At 33.6% G+C, this 23,077-nt stretch overlaps 1 protein-coding gene across 4 annotated transcripts; it reads left to right on the top strand.

Annotated features, from left to right (window-relative positions):
- The first annotated feature begins 7,365 nt into the window (after positions 1-7,365).
- Positions 7,366-22,566, top strand: LOC142355221 (neutrophil elastase-like). Of its 4 annotated transcripts, none has more exons than XM_075407451.1 (5): positions 7,366-7,767; positions 13,827-13,917; positions 17,229-17,433; positions 20,224-20,353; positions 22,369-22,566. In XM_075407451.1, exons 1-5 carry the CDS (start codon positions 7,479-7,481, stop codon positions 22,548-22,550), a joined length of 897 nt encoding a protein of 298 aa, XP_075263566.1. In that variant the 5' UTR covers positions 7,366-7,478; the 3' UTR covers positions 22,551-22,566. The 4 variants fall into 4 exon arrangements, with proteins under 4 accessions (XP_075263566.1, XP_075263565.1, XP_075263564.1 ...); XM_075407450.1 differs by having other exon boundaries at positions 13,803-13,917; positions 17,229-17,430; XM_075407449.1 differs by having other exon boundaries at positions 13,803-13,917.
- The last annotated feature ends 511 nt before the right edge of the window (positions 22,567-23,077 follow it).

The raw sequence follows: 23,077 nt of genomic DNA, 5'->3' as shown, positions 1-23,077 counted from the left end.
AAATCAGAGAATGAAATGCTTGGTTGCTCCAGAAGTATTTTTGATTGACACTCATAGTTGTGATATGTTAATTTAGAAATTGATTGTTTAATTTTTTGTTTTGCTATAAAAGTTTTTGTTTTCCATGCTTATGCTTCAATAACTGCGCAAACACGAGTTAAAATTAGCAACACATATTTAGATATCAAAAAGGGAGAGAAAATAAAAATTATTTTCGCTCAATTTACAGTCGACATTAAAGGCATGCTTTGTCATAATTAAGTGGATAAATTAATTCCACCTTCGGTAGTGATAGTTTCATATCAGGTCCCACGGGCTGTTGAGGCATGGCCATGGCCCGTGAGGTATGGCCAAAAGATTATATTGCTAATTTAAAAATACTTGCATTATAAAGATAAAATCAGGGTGAAATGATAGAGGGTTTAAAAGATAGAGGGGTTAAATGATACAGGAGTAAATAAACCGGGGTCAAATGATAGGGGGTTAAATAAATCGGGGTTAAAAAGCGGTACACCGAAAAAAATCAAAGTGATATTTTCTTTAACTCATGGTCTCGTCTAACCCGAGAGATTTAAAAACGGGCTAAACTTGTTCATGATGATTTTGGTCTGAATAGTTCTGATCATACCTGACTTTTGTAGGAAAATGTCTGATCATATATAAGGGTCAGAAAACGACCTTTTGTTACTGAAAGAAATATATAGTTTTATATTTCTGACAGCTCATTAGTATATACACACACACACACATATATATATATATATATATATATATATATATATAATATATATATATATATATATATATAAACATATATATAAATATATATATATATATATATATATATATATACTCAAATTTGCGTTCAAACTACAGTAGGGAAATATTTGAACGAAAATTTCTTTAATGATATCTCTTTCCGATTTAAAGACGGGCTTTTTTCTGGTCAAAGCTTTCTTTTTCTCTTTCCTAAATTGGTTTTTCTTTTCTTGAGATTTCAAACCAACATTATTTCAATTCAACAGAAGCAAAACGCTTTGGGTTGAAATATATCGAATCAAAACTGTCTTTTGTGAGCAGTTTAAACCAAAAGTTGATAAAAGTGACAAAGAAAATTGTTCCTCTTTTTTATGGAAAAGTGAAGAAATTCAATCGCCTTGGGTACAACCATTGAACGTGACTCAAAGTTAATTTTTTGAAGATCCGTTCCCAGGTGTTGGTGGCAGAGTAAATCAGCGTTATATCAGTATAGAGACATTCTGGTTTTTAGGATGGTCTGTACTCTGTTCATGTCCCAATTTACACGGGCCAGTCTTCAATTTTGAGTAAAATTTTTTGAATGAAAATAATATGCTCAGTTCAACTCCCGCCATCAAAGTTAGGCAAGGCCAAATGATTACATTGCTAATTTAATAATACTTATATTATAAAGTTAAAATCGGGGTGAAATGATAGAGGGAGTTATAAGATAGAGCGGTTAAAAGATACAGGAGTAAATAAACTGGGGTCAAATGATAAGGGGATAAATAAATCAGGGTGAAACAACGGGACACCGAAAAAAATCAAAGTGATATTTTCTTTAACTCATGGTCTCATCTAACCATAGAGTTTTAAAAACGACGTAAACTTGTTCAATGATGATTTTGGTCTGAATAGTTCCGAACATAGCTGACGTTTTTAGGAATAGGTCTGATCATATGAAAGGTTCAGAAAACGAACTTTTGTTACTGAAAGATGTATATAGTTTTATATTTCTGACAACTCATTTGTATATACATACATATATATATATATATATATATATATATATATATATTTATATATATATATATATATATATATATATATATACACGCATATATATATATATATATATATATATATATATATATATTTATATACATACACGCATATATATAAATATATATACTCAAATTTGCGTTCAAACTACAGTAGGCGAATATTTGAACAAAAATTTCGTTAACGATATCGTTTTCCAATTAAATGATGGGCTTATTTCTGGTCAAAGCTTTCTTTTTTTCCTTCCTAAATTGTTTTTTATTTTCCTGAGATTTCAAACCAACAGTATTTCAATTGAACAGAATTAAAACGCATTGGATTGAAAAATATCGAATCAAAACTGTCTAGTGTAAGCAGTTTTAGGACAGTTTAAACCAAAAAGGCAATAAAAGTGACAAAGAATACTGTTCCTCTTTTCTATGGAAAAGTAAAGAAACTCAATCGCCTTCGGTACAACCATTGAACGTGTCTCAAAGTTAAATTTTTGAAGATCCGTGCCCGGATCTTGGTGGCAGAGTAAATCTGCGTTGAATCTGTATAGAGACATTTTGTGTTCAGCACTGTGTTCATGTCCCAATTTAGAAGGGCCAGTCTTCATTTTTGAGTAAAATGTTTTGAATGAAAAATAATATGCTCAGCTTAACTCCCGCCATCGAAGTTTTCCCGCCATTTATATGCGATTCGAACTTCCGCGTGGGTACTTGTGACATATAATGTGCGTAGAAAGTCGTAACCACTGAACTAAATGGGTTTTGTGGTAATTGCCTGCAAACAAACTTATATATGAATAGTTTGTATGCTACTATAGTAATCACCAGTTATAAGCTACAAAAGTATGACATTACTCTGCACAGACTTAATTTTGGTGTATGAATAATTTTCAGACTGTACAGGATAAATTTAGCCTGGTTTAACTCCATGATCTCAATATGATCATAATGAGGAAGAACTGCACATAAAGAAACGTGAAATATTCTGGAGATGGAATGTTTCAGAACTGAATTAAGTTTTTACTCTTGAACTGTGTTGGTTCAGCGCTGAAATGCTCTGAGACTCAAGTCCGGGTGGACAGGCAAATTTCTTCCTGGACTTGGACCCAATAGAGAATTTCAACAAGGAAGCATTTTATTTCATTTAAGAAAATGCTAAGACAGATAAGTTCAATATGATTGATTAAGTTCAATATGGTTGCTTATAACTGATCATTACTCTATTTGTATACACGCGCTTTAAAAAAGGCCAGTTCTTTGGTATTTATCGAGAAACATCCTGAGTTGAGAAATAACATTTTTTCGCGCAAAATAATATATAAGTGCAAACGCAGAATTCTTCTGCATCTCTTTACTCTATTCTATTTGCATCCCTTCCGGCATCTGGTGACTATTCGCGATAATTTAAATACTGTGACACAAAATTTACGTAATTGAAATGAATGTCATAAACATTTGCAACCGGCTTTGAAATTGATGTCTTAAACCTTTGCAACCGGCTTTTCGCTTATCTTTTTGTTCCGAACCCTCTTGTGGGGTGAGTAACTATAAACTCTAATGGGTTTCTTTTATCAGTCAATTTTGATCGATCGATATATTCATCGTAGAGAAATGCGAGTGATATCATTAAAAAAACCAGTCCAGGCGTATAATTCGAAACTAAAAGATTTTTTGAATTTTTTTTCGAGGAATTATCGAGGATTGAAGTTTTGTGTGAACTCGGGGTATTCGGCATAAATTTGTTCACTTTAACTGTAATTTTCCTTCAAATTTTGTTTTTTTTTAAAAAACATTAATACATAATAAATTTTACGCCACAAAATGAAACAATTTTGGGTTCCTAATAGACGAAAAGCTAGTTCTGACCGCATGGGCAAGTTTACTATCAAAAAAATTCGAATTCAATTTCAGAGCTCTTTTTTCGGAAAAATCTACACATTTTTTTTGTTTTCTTGGTCACCTAGAGCTAGTCGTTTTTCATATCTAAATTTTCTTATTGAAAAACTTTACAGTCTAATGAAGCCCAATGAGCAAAAAAATCATTTTCAAGAATCGCTCGCGTTCTTTTTGGCTTCGACTATGAGTTTTTGTAATTTTAACTGAAATTTGTGTTTTCCTTTTTTGAGGTTTTACTAAATTTTGGAGTCCTCTCACATAGTACCGTTGATGTTAACCTTCAATGAATTTTCCTGTGAGCATTGAGTGACCCTATCTAGAGCTTTCAGTGGACAGATAATGGCTGTTAAGACTTTAAAAATGATTTCGAGAAAATTTTTATCATCAACCGATCGTAAACATAATTTGTGAATTGTAAGTCACTTTGGGTTTCAGTAACGACAGGACGCCTTCTTTTCTACTGTAAACAAGTTTAATCTGGTTAGCTGTTTTATCTAAGTTTTTGTTATATGACTTCAATGTCATAAAATTTCAAAAAAAAAATTGGCTAATTTCTTATTATTGGTTCCTCCTAAAGTCATATCACATTATCCTGATATTAGTATCTCGCAATGGCTTAGAGAAGAATTTCAATGGAATAGTTTTCAGAGAAAAGCGTATGGTTTAAATTGCTTTGACACTTTCTTTTTTGCACTTTTCTACTTACTTTTTGGATTCTGCTTGTATTTCTTTTTTTTAATAATCAAGGTTTTTTTGTTGTTTTTCATTGATGACATATGAATGATAAACATCCTTGCTATCTCATCGAGGCGTAACTTAGCTTCTTTATTAGCTTCCGTAGAGAGCTATTGATTTTAATGGTGTTGATACTACGGGTTTTGAATGATTTATTGGAGTCAAATTGTTAAAAAGAACAGTCCTTTTGATGTTAAAAATTTAATTGAAAGCAGAAAAATTCAATTTTCAATGGCTTCAACACTTTTCTCGCTAATTGATTTTGAATTTGCTGATTTTGATTTTTTTTATTCTTTAGATAGCCGTAAAATTCTGAGCGGTCCCATAAGTTTGTAATTGATGTATTGAATGCATGATGTTGACCAAATTCAACAAAGTTTGCAGTGAGTATTGAGTGAACCTCTCTAAAGCTTTCAGTGGGCAGCCAATGGCTGTTAGGACTTTATAAATGATTTTTCGAAAAAATTTTTCACCATTAACCAATCTTAATGTTACTTTCGTGAATTGTAAGCCAGTCTCGGTAACGAAAGGACGCCCCTCCTTTCTATTACAAACAAATTTAATCTGGTTAGCGCTTTTATCTAAATTTTTGTTATATGACTTCAGTGTCACAAGATTTCAAAAAATTTTAGAAACTTTTTTGGATATTTTCTTATTGGTTTCTGTTGAAATCTTTTCACATTATCCTAAGATTGGTATTACCTAAGATTGGGTTAGAGAAGACTTGGATCTTGGATAAAAAGTTCAGAGAAAAATATTGGGTTTAAAGGCATGGAAACTTTCTTCTCGCATTTTTCTAATGAAGTTTTGATTTCTGCCTATATTTGTTGTTGTTTCCATAGTTCTAGGACTTATTGTGATGTCTTATTGATTAACTACTCACGATAAAAAACACTGTCCTCCAATTGAGGCATGCGCTCCAATTGAGCGTATTTAGTGACTTTATTGTCTGTTAAGACTCTAAAAGAATTTTGGGGAAAAAAATTTTGAAAATTAATCTTAAACTTATATTTGTGAACTGTAAGTCGGTCTCAGTTAAAACCGGTCATCCTTCTTCTTCCTACTGTAACCAAAGTTAATATAGTTAAGGGTTTAATCTACTAAGTATTGGTTTAATGACTTCGAGGCACGAGTTTTCATGTTTTTTTTCGATATACTTTCTCGTAATTTCGTTTCCTTTTGGAATCTTAACACATCATGCTAAAGTTGATAGTTCAATTGGCTTAGAGATGACGTTCATTGGATCATATGTAAAAATTTCAGAAAAACAATAATGATTCAAACGGCTTTGACACTTTCTTCTCTCAATTTTTCTTTCGCACATTGTTTAAAAGAACAGTCCAATTGTTGTTAAAAAAAAGGTCGAAAGCTGAAAAAATTTTACTGAAAATTTTTTTTCAATGGCTTCGACACGTTTCTCTCTGAATTTTTATTTGAATATGCTGTTTTTGCTTTCTTTATCCTTTAGATTGCCGTAAAATGCTGACTAGTCCCATAAGCTTCTAATTATTGTATTGAATATATAATTTCAGCCGAAGCAGTCAGTTTTTTGCCCATAGACTTAAAGTTATTGATATTCTACATTTTTAAGATTTTTAAGGAATTTTCAATTTTTTCCCTTTTTGTTGTTCTTTTCGTCAATAAGTAACTTATCCTCATGATTGAGAGTTCTCATACAATTCCATTTGTTTTCAAATTTCAAATGCTAACTCGTGTTTTGACCTAACTGATGATTTGTTTGTTGGACAAAAAGCATTTTCATAAGTTATGTGAGTTGTGCTGTTTGGTTTCTTATTTATCTATCTTTAGCACAATCGCGTATTAACAGATCCCAATGATTTTCAAATGTGGCACAAGTGAACTTATTTATTCATTCAGTATAGCTTTATTTAAGCAATTTGTTGTTCGTAATTTTTTGAGATTTTCTGCATCTTTAGTTCATTCCGATGGCTTGGTCTAACCAGCGACAGGTTCTATTGATTTCAATCTGGCTTTTTAAAAAATTCATCAAGATTAATTTCGTTAAAACCTAGATATTTTTAAGACTTTTGAAATTATTTGGTTCAAAAAATGTTGATTGATTTTTGAATTTCGTCTCAATATTTTTTCTTTTTGTCGACTCGGTACCTAGACTCATTATGGAAAAGTCTCACAGGATGTTTAGTTAGAAAAAGTTCGGTTTTGCTTTTTTTTGCCAAACCGTAATATTTTGGAATCACGACAAGAAGATTTGGCATTAAACCAACGAAAACTGTTTTTGGATCTTCATTTTTACAGGTAGAGAATGTCAGAAACCTTCACCAAATCTAGGGTATAGGAATTGAGTAATTGATATAGTGATGACAAATAAGAACTGTATGCGACATTTGGATCTTTGATTATATGTGAAATAAAAACCTCATCAATCACAATTTTTCAGCTCGTAGATGTTGTGAGGCCCAATATCAGAAACTAAAAATCAGCTCTTGATAATGTTGCAGGACTTATTGCTTTTCGTCAATAACCAGTATCTATATGCAAAAATTTTTGTTCACTACCATGACAACATTTTTTTTCTAATTTTTTCAATCGGTTGAGAAGTAATAGACTTTCGTCACTGCTTAGTTAAAAGTCAAGAAACGCTACCAACTGGCTTTACATCTTCACTTTGTGGTACGATAACTCTGACCCAAACTGTATCATGTGTTAGAAAATCCGAACAGAGGAAATTTATTGTTTAAATTCGGACAATTGTCCTGCCGGACTGTTAGCAAAACTTATGTGAACTTTTTTTGATATTTTACGAGAGAACGTTCAAATCTTTTGTGAAGTTTCGGTGACACTTTTATTATAGTATTTAGCTGCAGCTTTCGAACTCGAACAGCGTTGAAACATTTAGTTGACATTACCGTGACTTCAAGTTCAAACTATTAGCGAAATTAGATTTGTTATTTACAATGAATATGTTAGTAAGAATATGTTATCTTGATTTGAGGTCAAGTTATCTTTTTTATATTAGACGCAAATCGCACTTGTACCTAATTATCAATTTGAAACACATACACAACCTGAAATCAAATGATTAAAATTGAACAATTGATAGTTCTTATTTTTACATATTCTCTGTTATTCAATATTTCGAACGGGGCTAAGGCAAAATTTTCTTCGGATATTCAAAAATGTCATAAAATTGCAGCATCGCAGTTCATTTCAACAAAAACAACGAAATTTATTGTGAAGGGCGTTAACAGTCCTAGACGTTTGTTCTTCGCCAAAGTGAAGTTTCGAAATGGTCATTTTTGTGGAGCTGCAATTATTCATCCACAATTCGTTGTTACAGCAGCTTCGTGTCTTTTTTTCTCATCTGGTAAGTCCTTAATCTGCTGATAAACATCGAACATATGTCATAGATGTTGTTCGTTAATTAAACATTAACGACTATCGATGTATTTCAAAATGGCATTTTCTATAACGTTGCGATAGAAGCTTTACGAATTCAAAAAAATTCATTTCACAATTGTTTTCTGAAATTAAACCTCAAAATTTAACAAAAAAGCAGCCAGTTTTGAAGTTGAAGTTGCATAGTCTTCAAAGTAAAGAAGATTTCAACAATAGAAAAAGAGTTGCAGCTGAATAAATGATCGATTCTGGTGAATCTGATTTGATCGCTTTAAACTTTGATCTTCGCTGTTGAGTCGGTGTCATTTTAAATTTACATATAATTAAAAGTCTTCCGAGAATTTTTCTCGAAAAGTAAAGAAAATTACAACTTTTTGGGGCTCAAGACCCAAGCGATCTCTTATCAAATCATGTTCGCTCGCGCACCCGGGCTGTTATGCAATATAAATCACATTATCTCACAATGCCAAGGATCGCTTCATAAACGTGACAATGTTCGGCATCGATCTAGTCAACTGCTAATGTCTGGAAAATAATCTTATTAGAGATGATTTTCGGTCGCACCAAATTTGCACAATTTCCTAGTTGATGCTTCAGTCTAACCAGAGGTGTTGTGGATCTAGACAGTTATAGTTAAGGAAGAAAATTTTGGGATTGATCTGATCGAAATAGTCAGATAAGAGGAACTGCAGACATATTGACGTGTTCTAAGTTTTTTTACTAGTGGTCAATAAACAGTAGCCCAGAGGGAGAATATTTTTCATAAAGCGCAGAACGAATTAAGTCGATTTCTGCTCATATTACTCACCATCCGATATATGGTATCTTGCATTCATATTCGCAAGCTCGAAGGTTATGAATAAATGTGGTTTTTTGTCAGCATTTGGAACCCCAGTTGACTTTGAATGACCATGTTGCAGGATCTTGTGAGAATATTACAAAACATTGCCAGATATTTTTTTCTCGCAAAATTTTCCACGAAAACCTGAAATATCTTACAATATAGGCCTTTATGCTACAAGAAATGTCATAATCACTATTCATCTTTCAAAAATACAATTTACATCAAGTTTTAGCGTGATAGTTATACGGCACGAAGAGTATTTTTTATCTGTATGTGTGATTGGCAAAAATTTACAGCCGTCACAGCCGCATTTTGAAGTTTTTGTGAAGTTAGAATATGAACCAGTTATGTGTAAAAAATAATAGAATGAAAACAAAAAATGATAAAAACTAAGATTGTTCCCAAAGTTAGGTTACCCAACTTCTAACAAAAGAAATAGTGCTTAAACAATGTTAGAGACTAACTACGGTTTTCATTTAGAAGAGTTATTACACAAAACTAGAAAAATGTGTAATTATTGAGATTAAAAAAAAAACAAAATTTAATAAATTCCAAATGTTAACCAAACTGTGACTTGCAACAGTATCTGTACAATACTTTTTAAAAATAAATCGCTGCATATCAAAATTCACATTTTTTCTCTGTTTCAAATCATTTCTAAGACGCATGTAAATTTTAGAAATTTTTCAAGCTGCTGGCTCAATTTAAACTTTTTTGACCCCAGCGTGAGTGGCACGAACAGAGAGGAGTCGTGCAAATTAACCATTTGCTGTAAAAGATCTTGCAAAATAGCCATTTACTTGAAAGATACATGATAACTTTTTTGCTGCAAGACTGTTGCAAGGCATTGCAAGACAGTTGTCCAACCTCGATTGGCGAGAGATAATTTGTATCTCCAATATCTTACCTATCAGAGGAAATCAAAGAACGCCTTCGGTGCGAACAGAAAAAAAATTGAATGAAAAATCTATATAAAAAGAAAAATGAAGTTTTGTGGAGATCGAAACACAATAAAAATGATGTTGGCTTGCGAAAAGCCTTGATTCTTTGGAGAAACCACAAAGGAGAGGACACAGGAGGCACATATCAAACAGAAAGGGGCAGATTTTGGCTCTCTGGAAAAATTGCAAAAATGGGCGAAGAAGGTTCCTCAGCAATAACGGAGGATCAATCCAAAGATTTTTCCGGAGCGTTAAAAACAAGGATTTTTGCAATGCATAGGAACTACCAGAGTTTTTTTGTATTTGACTGCATTCTTTAATGATATTACATATTTATCTCAGAGAGAAAAAAATGCAGAGCAGCCAAGAAATTTCTTAACAAAATTTGTTAGGTCTAACAGAATTTTGCGTCAACTTCACCATCAGGAGCAAAAGAAAAACGTAGAAAATCGTTGGTGGACGACTGTTGCTGCGAAACAGGGAGCGTAAAAAAATCACCAATCGGCCTCTCATTACCCCATCATCGCGTACATTTTTTGTTTTGTAGTACACCATGTAACTAAAAAATAATCTTTAAACTTCATTTCTAACTGCTCACTTATGCTTTCATTCTCCTAAACAATCTACGTGATTTTGAGAAGGTAATTTAACACTCTTTATTATGTTATTGCCCCTTGGAGCCCTCTGATGGACGATCACACAATTCTAAGTTGTATTCCCTATCTAAACTTCTGGTCGAGGTTCTATGGTATTCAATTACTATGTGGCAGCTACAGTTCATTGTCTCATCCCGTTTGTAATTGAATCCGTTTGTTTCTTCGTTAAAATGGGAAAAGTTCATGAAAATTGCATTTCTGGCTCCAGAAAATATTGATCTATCAATCTGAGTTGGATTGAAGCGCAACAACCTGATCTTGTCATCAGAGCCAATTTATTCAAAACCCACTGTTGATCCAACTCCATCAATGAAAAGAGGTTGAAGAACAGCAGTATGCAACTCCACAGGAGCTGACAAAGAATACCGCAACACATTCGATCAAGGCATCAATTGTTGACATAACCTCGGAAAACTTCTGGATGAAAACATGTTTTTTTCATAGTTCTCAGTCTTGAAAATTAGAATTGCGCACATTTTAATCAACAAGAACGACACTAAAATAAAGATTTCATTGAAAACAAAGAAATATGACACCTTCAATAACAAAATTCACAACACCTATAGATAGTACTTTTGGTAAATTTAATTTTAAGCATAGAAATCAAAGAGCAGATGAAATTTTCGAATAACTTTACAGCCCAATGACAGATGTCTTTGAAAATTGATATTATATAAAAAACAGCGACATTCAGAGAAAATTACGAAAGAAAACAGTAAGCCCTGAAATCGAAATCCCTGGGTTGTAAAAAGAATATTGCTGAAATGCAGCACTAACTACATGCGGATATGCATGTTCGGAAGCGTTTTAATCCCTGAATGCGCAAGCAGTTCAAGACACCCACAACTTTAATATAGCTTCTCCTGTAATAAGTACAAAGACGGTGGTCTAAACTGTGGTCTAAAAGTATCATATATCACGTTGGCCGACTATTGGTCAAAATAGTGCAAAAAGCATCAGTTTTTATTAGATTGCATGAGTCTGCTGATCGTCCAAAACGATTTTTAGACAACGATACAGTTCATTTAAAAAAGGTAAATTAGCAGACGACAATAAATAACCCATCAAAACGCGATCCTCTAGCATAGCTTTAACGCAGACTACAACACAGCTATGTAACCGTCGGATGCTTGGTTATGTGCATCAGAAACGCGAACTTAGCAATCTCAAGCCCTATCTATGTAGACATCAGTTTTTGAAATTATCCAAAAAATCTTGATAGATCTCGGGGGACCAGCACTTATTGAAAACAAAATTTTAGCCGTTCATATTCGAAACACTTCAAACACTTCAAGGAACACGAATGAGAACAGAAAACCTAAATCATTCGCAAGCAAATAAATCTAAACGCTAGTTTTTTTTAAACTGCCCAGTCGAATCACAGGAATAGAAGATGGATTCGATAAAAATAGTTGTTGTATCCGGTGGTCATCAATCAATGATCGGCTTGGGATGTTTCCAGAGAAGGGAATCAGACTCTATCAGAAAAAGTTACAAAATGGGCCTGTTCTAATTCTAACAGAATAATTTTTCCTTAAATTTTAAATCGCCTTGTTATTTTTCAAGCTGATTTTTCTACTACGAAATTTGATATCTTGTAGTAAAGTTGAAAGTGAGAAAGAAGTATTGAATACCTCAATTGAAAAGTAGACAAATTGGAAGCCATAATGAATCATAAAGAACTGTGGAACCTTATTTCAGAAGGGCACATCCAACGATTACACAGCTGCTCTGTCATTATTCATCTCAATATTTTCATAATCAAAATGGAAACCTCGATCAAAAATGCATTTCATTCGCAGATCGCAGATCAGGCAAAAGATAATAACGACTGTCAGATGCCAAAGAATGAAGTATTAAGAGATAAATTGCGGGTCGTTGTTGCGATTAGAAGAGACGACGGTGATGTTTAGCTCACTCAGCTCATGAAATTTGAAATACGGGAATAGTCCACTTAATCAATATCCCAAAATAGCTAAATATTGATACTTCAAAATAGCCGATGACGAATGCACGGGAACGTATAGATTTAAAACAGATATCATGGTCTATACCAGCAAAATTCTATAAGAAATGGATAATACGTTACCATCATTGCTAGACCCAATGTTTCCTGGACGATATAAATACAGTTACCTGGTGATCAATACTATATCAAAAATATCATTTAAGCTTTTTGTAATTTATCAGACCAGGGAAATCAGCAAAGCAGTTCATCATTCTTCCTCTTCGGTAAACAGGTGACAAAATGTTTGGGCAATCATATCACTAATACAAGTGTAAAAATTGATCCAAAAAATGATAAACAACTATGAACATCCATGGTTTCAGCTCATCACATCAGTGAAGTTGTCTCCAATTTCGTCACATTATATATTCTTTTCAAAATTTTTGGGAAAAGAAATTAAAGTAAAAGTGGGCCGATAAATCTAACTCTCAACTTAATTCAATAATATTAGAGATTTAGAAAATTACAGGGAAACGTTTTTCCGATGCAAACTTGCACAATAAGGTCAATTGCAGTAAAGCAAGAGAAGATTTAGGCGCTGTGCTCACATAGCAAACTCTCGTCGGTCGGAAACCAATTTCTTACGTATCACTCTTCCATTGAAAAAGCAAAGAAAGATAAAGCATCAACACCTTAGAACTCTTGGGGGGGGGGGGGGGCGTTTGCATTATAAAACACTTAAAGTTCTGTTTTTACGTTAAAAATTTTTACAATAGTAACAGAAAATCGTGACTTTTTTCCTATCTTAAACCTACCAAATTATATAAATTCGATGGAATGAAAGTTTAATTCCATTTGAAATAAAACTTTATGAATTCGACCACCGGTAAAAAAAACAAAGATAAAAAAGTGATTAGTAGACTACTTATCAAGAAACTCTTCGGCAGCCGATCAACAGGTTTCAATATCTAATGAATAATTTGAGAAAAGTAAAACCAATATGATTCAAATTTCGTTTACTCGGACTATTTGATCTAATAAATTTAAAATACTGATGCAAACAGTTAAAGGCAACATAAAATTGACAGCTGAGAATGACCGGTTTGAGCTAAAACAAAAGCAGCAGTGACATTCCGCCTGATTCGGGGATCACTCTGGTTTACCGCTAATCAATCAATTTATTTTCAGGCTTCGACGCCAAGATTGAAATATAAATCTTTTCCGTTTGTGCCCCCCCCCAACCAGTATGTTAAGCACCCCCTGTAATAGAGCACGTGACTTTACATAGTTAATTATTATGTAAAAAATGACACGTGCGTCTGGGGGGTGCAAATAATATGCACCCACTAAGCTGGGGGGCACAAACGGAAAAGATACAGCTTTTGGAATGTTTTTCCTTTTGAGCCTCCCCAGATTAGCATTTGCATATTATTTGCACCCCTCCCCCTCCCCCTCTCCCCCGGAGGCACCCCCCATATCTTTAAGTAATGATTAACTCGGTAGGGCACGTGTATCTGTCGCGGGGTGGGGGCTATGTTGCATAACGTATAATAATCTTGATGGGGGGATTCTGGCAATATTTTGCCGGGTACCTCACCTTGGTCTCTGTTTCAGTGTTCAGACAAATTTGTGTTTCAGTAAGGGACACAATGTTAGAAGTGGGAGACTTTTCACAATCTGATCACGTCACATCCTTTTATTCAGTCGTCGATTTCTTCTTCGCCCCAGGGTAAATGATGTTTAACTAAGCTTATATAATGGAATTTAAAAAAAAACAGACATTTTCTATACTTGGTCTTGAACGCAAAGATAAATTAATTCGAGCATTCACCGGAAAGCTACCTCAATACAGTCCCCCTCTATGAAGCTGACATAAAATTGTCCACCCGGGTCGAGAACCATTGATTTAACTGGTAAGAACTTGCAAGTTCGAGGGTTAGCTCGTAGTTTCAGTCCAAACAGAAAAATACAGTAAAATAAGGTTTATGACTGATTTTATAATAAAAATTTGCCAGTTGTATTATAGTGGGACGACAAGTGAAACCATCAAATATAAGCTTGGTGGTTTGAAAAAAAAATTTTCGAAAATATTTTAAGCAGTTATTTAAAAAGTTGCTGATTCTGGATAATTTTTATTGCCAAAAAAGGAAACTCCAGAAATACAACCTTTCTCCATCACAAAAGTTGCATTTATTTTGCCTTATTTCCTCAACGCTATCGATGTCTTCTCCTTTTTTTATTCTCGTTTCTATTTTTTGCACTTGTTTTTGTTGCTTCGTTGTGCCACTATTTTGAGCTCCCAGGGTTCAAAAACTAATTTTCTCCCAATAATTTGTTCCAGATACTAAAGAGAGCAGGTGTTTCTTCTGAATAGAAGCAATGGCCAGAGTTTGAAGGTCACGCTCCTTAACCAAATATAAAATCAACAGAAGAAACAAAAAGTGATTGTCGTAAATTTTTGTCCATAAATTGCTTTGTAATTGCACAAGCCAAATACTGTGACCCACAGCAGCCCTGCTAATTCTGCAAAACAGAAAACTAAAAATTATGAGAGACATTTTAGAGAAAATTTTTGTGAACCAAAAAAGTTTTGGTAAAAAATAGTAACTTATTTCGCAAAGTTCAACAGTTTTTTTAATCAGAGGTCAGTTCATCGTCACGGTATATTGTCTCGGATTCTAACTACGTGGTAAAAAATAACGATGCCTAATTTTACTAAGTTTTTTTAAATGGTCAGCTAGAACGGCATCTTTTTCGAAGAAAATAATTTATGTCGGTAAGAGTAACGTGACATGTAATGTGTATACTACAGTATATTTAGAAGTTTCTTGTTCCGTAAGAGAGTGATTTTCAGATTCTTAACAGATGAGATGAAAAACAAAAAAAAAGATTTTTAAGTTCCTATCTGCGCATTTTTTGTGATTTTTCGGCGCTATGCAACTGAATTTTGATTTTGTAACTATAACAATCGATGTGATATAGTTTTCGCTGTTTTTCTGATCCTGTATCATTCACAAAAAAAACTCGACCTCTATTTGGGTTTACTTCTAACAATTTTGCAGAATTTTGAAAGACAGCCCTTTGGTCTCGACTATAACGACTCAAATGGTATTGTTAAGAGCATTTATTCATTTTTATAATTCATCAAGAAAACTTGGATGGAAAACAATAGGTATCAAGGGTTAATATAACTGATTTAAACTAATTTATACCCCTTCTGAAATCAAAGAACATTTATAATTACAGTTTTCATTTCATAAGTAAAAAGTCTTTTCATTTTTTTTCAAAACTATTTCCAAAGCTATCGTGAAAAACTGTTATCTTCCTGGCAATAGATGACACTGATGTGACATGGAATTAAAATAATTTGATAAAACTGCTACACCTTTTTGTGAACAGTAAATTACGTTTTAGGCTGAAGAATAATTAAGAAAGTAAAAAAAAAGGTTTTTTTTGTGTGTAAAAGTTTTCTTTCAAGAATATAGTTTCAAACGAATAGACGTCAATTGTTTTCAACCGGTGATATCCATTGATTATTTCTGTGACCATTTTCTGCGTAAGCTTCGATAAAAAAAAATTAAAATGTCATTAATTGTAGATAAATTATCCGAGAGTCAGATCCGATTCTTTTCAGTTTCCAAACACTATTCAATATATTTCCTTTTTAAGCATACTGATTGAGGACGACGAAATGAGTTGGAATTTTTCGCAGCGTGCTCTAATTCAAAAAAGTGTTTCACGTTTGTCAACTTTTTCCTTAAAAAAATAAATTTCTGAGCTTTTTGTCGCAACGAATTGGCTGAACTTTTAAAATGCTGAACTTTTAAGCTGCAAAAGCATTAAATTTTTTATCTATACAATGGTCCATGTGGATCATGTTGTTCTTTTGCATATCTATCCAATATGCTTAATTGCACCCCTACAGCCCAATTCGGTCATTTCGAGCGAAAAAACTATAGTTTTGCAAGTTAATCAATGAAAATTTATATATCTTCTTTTGTTAAAGAGATACTGGTACCACACCAACTTTCATTGTTTTTTATGGCTTCTATATTTTAAAAGTGCAAAAAACTCCTAAAAATCATATTTTCAGCGGCCCCTTCTGGGCATATGCAGCTTTGCCTTAGTTGTTCACGTGAAAAAGCACTGAAGGTGTTGGTTTTTGCGTAGCGGTAGGAGAAAAATTTTGACCTAATGTCCGCGTTGATTATCCAAACATTCACGATTCGTTCAGGTAGCTACTATCTCCGCAGCTAAGAATGAATGAAAATTCTTCGTTTGTACTAATAACTGTTATCGCTGGTTCTCAATAGTTATACTCTCTGCCACCATTGTCATAACGGATTAAAAATTCAACTGCCGACACCATATTTGAAAAAGTTATAAAATCACAATTTCATAATATGGCGTCTATGAAAGTAAGAAAAGTTGCTGTCAAACAAACTCAAATGAACTCTGATTCTTTGTTAGACCCACAAAAATTATTTTAGAACGTTACTTAAAAATGGAACGTTTTAACGGAACAATTAGACTTTCAATTAGAGCCAACAGAACAGAGTAAAAAAACTTGTTTGAGATAATCGAAAGCTCCACCATGATTAAAACTTTTTGTCAGCCCGGGTTATAAAATGCTGACAAACTGGTATGATCCTAACTTTGGCTAAAAGCACATTCTTAAAATGTGAAATACTTGAGTGCAAAAATGTGTCATTGTTACAATTTTTAACTCTTCAGTTTGCTTTGTCAACTTTTATAGAAATATATCACCCAGATTACCTGGCAATGAATTTTAAGAGTTTGAAAATATTTTTCGGGTTTTATACAGGAGAGAGATCCAGTGTTTGAAATTCTATGAAACCAAATTTATCAGTTGCACAGAAAGCCATTAGCCCTACCAATTGAAATGGACAATTTCGGCGTTTATCTTCTTTAATTCCAAAAAATAAACAAAAAAACGTGTAAAAAAGGGTCTTAGGTGAATAGAAAAATTTTGGTAGGGGTGATGGCTCGTAATTTATATTAATTTACCGTCTTCTTTAGCTTTGAAATGGACATCGAAGCCACACATGACCTGGCTCTAGTTCTAATAGACCGGCCAATCAGAAATTCGGGTTCTATTTCTATCCCAATTTGCAACCACCTCATACCAACATACCTACTTCATACTGTTCAGCTGGCCTCTTGTGGTCTGGGAATTGCCTCTCCAGAAAAAGATGACCCAATTTATCCTTCGCGGCTCCAGGTAGTTGCCTCTTTGACTTGTTCGACTTGTTGCTTAGAAAAATTAGATGAAACTATCTCAAGATATGGTCATAGGAGATTTGGTTCTTATGTGGGCATCAATACAAGAAATTGAGAAGTAAAGACTACAGTATGGCTTTTTCAATCAACTTGAGATTATGTTACGACAGTACTTTAGCTATATAATCTCAAAACAAAATTGATCTGTTTTCTTACTTGGGGAAACTCCTAGGTCTTGGATTTTTACCGTTCATTTCTCTTATACTTGTTTGTTTGTAACTCCGCCGTAGCCTGTCCCCAGCCCGAATGAGAAAAGAGGCGGGAAACACAACCAGAAAATACAGGACAACCTCAAAAGTCCTAAAATCAGCGCTATATAATTAATCTTGTTAGGGATCAGAATTAATCCTGTTAGTGATCAGAATTATTCTCGCTAATAATCAAAATTTAGCTCGTTATTGATATGAATTATTATCGTTAACGATCAGAAATTAGCTCGTTAATGATCAGAATTTAACTCGTTTATGACCAGACTTTAGGCAGACATTAACTAGGAAGCTCGTTCATGTTGGCAGGTTTTAAAATGGCGCTCGTCCCTCTGGGGGTTTTTAGTTGTCTGATCATTAACGCACAGCTCGACCTGGGAGTACGATAAAAGAGCGTATGGTAAATCCATTCTATTCATATGTAAGGCGAACCAAAACTACAATTGTGTTAGTACTTAAAAATGTGGAAAGAGACGCTTGGTAATATCGTTTTTCCGCAATTTCAATTTTATTGAATAAATTTTTTTGGAAATGCAAAATGAAATAATAAATAACTGCAAAATGAAATAAAAAATTAAATTGAATTAAACTAACAATTGAACTAAATTGAGAATAATAAGTACAAAGGATTACAGTGTACAAAGAATAATAAGTGATTACAGTTTTTGTCACGTTTTTAATCATTGGTCAGACATTAAATCGAGAGCCCTATATGCAAAATATTTCAAGAACGTATTTGATTTAAATTAGAGTTTAGCACCTAATGCAAGAAAAAAGTATTTAGCGTTTGAAGGTCTACTTAGATATTTTTGAGCCCAGGTGAAATGCATCGAATGACAAAAGTGTCAATGTATGCATGCTAATAACTGCTTTAAAATATCTTTAATAGCTGGTTGTTGCGAGGAAATATCTCAGAGCTATAAACCTCAAATATAACAAATTGCCCCGGCTAATTGCACCGTTCTTCAATTTCTATTTAAAAGCGTGAAATTTTCGCTAAAGATTGGTTTTAGTAGCATAGCAAATCAAAAGATTGTTTCCTATCCAGGAATCAGTAGTAGAAATTTTTGAATTGCATTGAACAATAACTTAAACACTAAATTTAAATCAACTTTGGTAATCAGTCATTTTCTGGCCAATGTCCAAAAAGGCAATATTGAATTATTTTGCGTTCTAGTGACTGTATTTGGAAACTTTTTTCAATTTTATGTAAACATTTTCCACCCTTAACTGAGTAACTTGATTCCACAATTTTAAGCATTATATTTGCCCGGAAGGTTTTCGCCAAAATCTATAATTAATTACCTGAGCCAAAAATTAGAGCAGAAACTGTTCATCTAAACAGTGATATGATTAATTGCAAAGCAGATAATTGTTTTGCTGACCAACATTTAGTATCGAGAAAAACAGTTCTTAAATAAATCACAAGTTAGACTTTTTGTGATTTCATTTTAAGCAACCTTATCTCAGATGTCATGTACTAAACACGGAACTGAGCAATTCATCGTGGAAACTAGCTTCAGTTACTTAAAAACTTTGAAAATAGTTTAAATAATAGTTTTGGCGACTCCACTTGAAGTCACTGAGAACTTTTGACGTTTATCGAGGACCGGAAAGCGGTTCGAGATAATCAGTCAGATTTTCAAAGTGACTTCTGCAGAGTCACGTAACCATGCTTAAAACGCAAAACGCGCACGTTTTGAAAGGAAAAAAGTCAAAGGAAGTCAATTTCTGGCTTAATAGGAACTTCTGGCATTGTAACTTTCTGGCACTGCAGACATTCGGAGTTTTAAAATGCGCATGCCAGTGTTTTAACCTATATTATTCCACTGGATATTCCACTGGAACTAATAATCCATATTCGCCAACATGCTAGTCTTAAAAAATAGTCGTGTAAAACAGTCACAAATACAAATAAATTCAAACGAGAAATCCGACACGGGTTACGTAATTGTAGGTGGCTATTTAAATCGCATCCAGCTCCTAAACCTACTTGGTTGAATATTGCTGAATTCTTCTTTTTCAGATTTTTTAAAAGAAAAGTATTTATGTGCACACTTTCATGTATAACTTCACGTCATTTTATGAGCAGAATATCTGTAAATAGTCAGATTGAGGTAAATCAAGTTATTAAAGTTTCTACTTCAGCAGAGCTTAGGTGAAATGATAGCAGGCCGGGTGAGAATTCGGTAGAGAGTAGGTTTGGGTCCTCTAAGCTCTAATGCAATAGCAGCAATTTTGACCGACCGCTTCCAATTGAACGTAGAAACCCCTCAAATTTTAACGGCTTGGATGCATAAAAATCGTAATTTTTGTAACTTGATTGAGTAATTAACATACTTAGATATCTAATATACAGTTTTAAATTATAAATGATTGATATTGTAAATGCATGCTTCTGGCATTCAAGTGTCGTTCGTTTTTTTCCATACTTTCTGGCAACTTTGACGGAAAGTCTGGGGATGTTTTCATACTTTCTGGCAACTCTGACAGAAAGTGTGGGTATTAACTGGAAAGATATATTTCAGGAGATGCTGTTTGAACAAACAGTTTTCATGGAGAGTGATCACAATCCGTTCGATTTACGGATGTGCAGAATTGACAACATATGCACAACTCCGGCGATAGAGGGCGGCAACATTTGCTTCATGGACGAAGGTTACAAGGATAACTAATTGACTTCTTTTTCACGTTTATGGCGATTGAAATCCTTGTTTTGACAGGTAAAATTGGACGTCCAAAACATAAGTGCCTAGAGTGAATTATTAAATGCCCGAGTGCACGATTAAATATATTTTGGTGTGCTTGCCAAGGTGTGTCCCTTTTTAAACGTAAAAATTTTAGTTGGGGGAGGGGGGGGGGGGTCAATACAACAAGCAGGCAACTGTACTCTCGAAGTGGCTCCCCATTTTGACTCTAAAGGAACACGGCGATTGATTCATTTTGAAGTCTGAATCCTGGATCCGAAGAGATCCAAACTCAACCAATTAGTTGACTGATCTCTGTAAGACTGATCTCTATTTTTCTTAAGTATCTGTGCTGTATACTGAATTCATGCCAAACTCGAGCGATCAGGAGTTAGAATTACAATTTAAAAGTTGCAAAAATATTGGAGCGCTTACTCATAATTAAATCAAGGCTAAGATCAGTCAAGGTGTGTTCTCAAATTAGTCTCAAAACCCTTTCTATTTCTCCATTCGATCTCTGAGTATGCACCGAGTCTATTGAATAAACCTAAGAACCAAGAAAGATTGAAACTAAGGAAAGATTGTAAACGTTTAAAATATCGGATACTGTCAATTGGCAACTTGGATTTTATTCAAGAAAATAGGTTAGGTAGATGCCTCAAGCACTCATGTCGTAATTATACAAAATTGTATTTTCATATTTTGAGGATGTTAAATCTAAAGACTGAATTTAACCTTTAAAAAATACATTTGAGGGCGTAAACTTGGCCTTATAAAACGAACTTTGTTAATCAAAACGTCTCAGGCCAAAAAATAGGTTATAGGGCCTTTTTTGTGCTTGACTGCGTTTTTAATATTTCCTAAATTATAATTCTTCAACACTAAGAATGTTTTGTTGTCTCCAATATTACCGTAGCAGTTTACATTATAACTCTAATTTTGATCTGTAAAGAACCATATACGTCTGTTCAGTTTTTTTCCAGGGTCGGTTCATAAGCTTCATCGAAAAATTTCAATTTGAGTTCAAAACTTCTTTAATTTCTGTTTTCATAATTTGACGTTATATTTGCTGCTACAAATTGTCGAAATGTTTTTATTTTGTCTTCAACAAAAGATATTGCCAGTATGTTTAGTTTATTTGCTCTGTTTGGTTTGAAACAGAATTCGTTAGGTCTGTATGGTCTCTTAGATTCGGCATGTTAGGGTTGAAACGTATGAAATCAATTGTTTTTAAAAATGAAACAAATTATTATAATAAATTTTTCATCACTGGAAATTTAAACGTATAGCGTATGAACAATTTTCGAAAGAAAACAAACATTGATTGACTTTCTTCTGTACCTCTTGTATGAGACTGTTTGAACTACAACTTCTTGTTTTTTTAAAGTTCAAAATTTAGCAGATTTTTTGAACTTTGACAGACATTCTGTCCATTAAATCGAGCACGCTGAGTCTGGATCTGGCTATGAAAAATCGAAATCAATTGTAATTTTTTCGTGATTTCTTATGGCTTGGATTTTGACAATACCAACGGTTTCTTTTACGCTTCTGGCCAAACGTATCAAATCAAAAAACAAACATTCGAAGCGTACGGACTGCTGCGTTAGAAATAAAAACGTTTATCGAATAAAAAGCGTAAGGCCTTTCGTTGTTTTTGTCTAACTAAAAGCGAACATATCGACTATTCTGTTGCTATTAATAAAATCAATTTCTGAACTAGGGCAAAATTTTGCACGCATTTTTATATTTCAGGGATAGGTAATTTGAAAAGCACTATGCCACCTTATGTTTACATAAACCTGATTTTACCTTAATTTGAGAATTCTTCTATAAAAACTTACACTATTCTTTTTTATACTTAGAAATAGAAATCAACTTGAGCTTTATTTTTTTATGCAATCCGGCCACTCTAATGCTCAGCTGAACATTTTCGTGTCGTTTAGCCATCTATCATAGTCTCAAGCCCTCTTCCTCTTTCCGTTTTAGGAAGCCCACTTTACCAGTTGCGCTGTGGCACCCTTGAGCCAGACTGTCTTTATGGTGTGGCCAGTTTCTTCCGGAGCTCAAAAGAAAACAGCAGCAACCATCAATGCAATGCCGGCAGCTACTTCTCAAACGTTATTTATTTTGGGGAATGGATTTTAGATGTAATTGAAAGAGAGAGTTAAAATTTTTTAAAAACTTTTTGAGGTGCAGCGGGTGTTATAAATTTGATAACATTAAGAAAATAAGGCTGAGAACAGCTGATAGAACCCAGACCGAATTGACCTCTGATAGGACTTAATAGACAGCAAGGCTCTTACGTGTTTTTTTTAAAAAGTAGATGACTTTTTGCACAGAGTGGTTAAATTTTGCAAATCAAACTATTATTCACATATGATAATTTTTTCTTTAATTATTACTTTTCTCTTGAGGTATGCAAACATCAGAGCCAGATTACAGAGCACTTTCAAGTCTGGTCGGAGACAGTTTTAACCGCAATGAGGTCTGCCAAGAGTTTATTTTGTGATAGAACTAATTTTGTCATCCGGAGCGTCAAGTTATGAAAGTGACAGAAAAAGTTTATACATTTAATTCATTATCTGTTCGAGATCTTCATCTCAGCTCAATTGTGGTACAGGCCATTTCCGATTACAGACAGAGTGATGGTGTCTCCTTAAACATTCAAAGAACTAAAATGTCGAGCCGAAAACAT

This window comes from Convolutriloba macropyga, unplaced genomic scaffold (assembly GCF_964194025.1).
Source record: "Convolutriloba macropyga unplaced genomic scaffold, txConMacr16.3 SCAFFOLD_12_1, whole genome shotgun sequence".
Classification (NCBI taxonomy): Eukaryota; Metazoa; Xenacoelomorpha; order Acoela; family Convolutidae; genus Convolutriloba; species Convolutriloba macropyga.
This window is presented reverse-complemented; position numbering and strand designations above follow the sequence as displayed.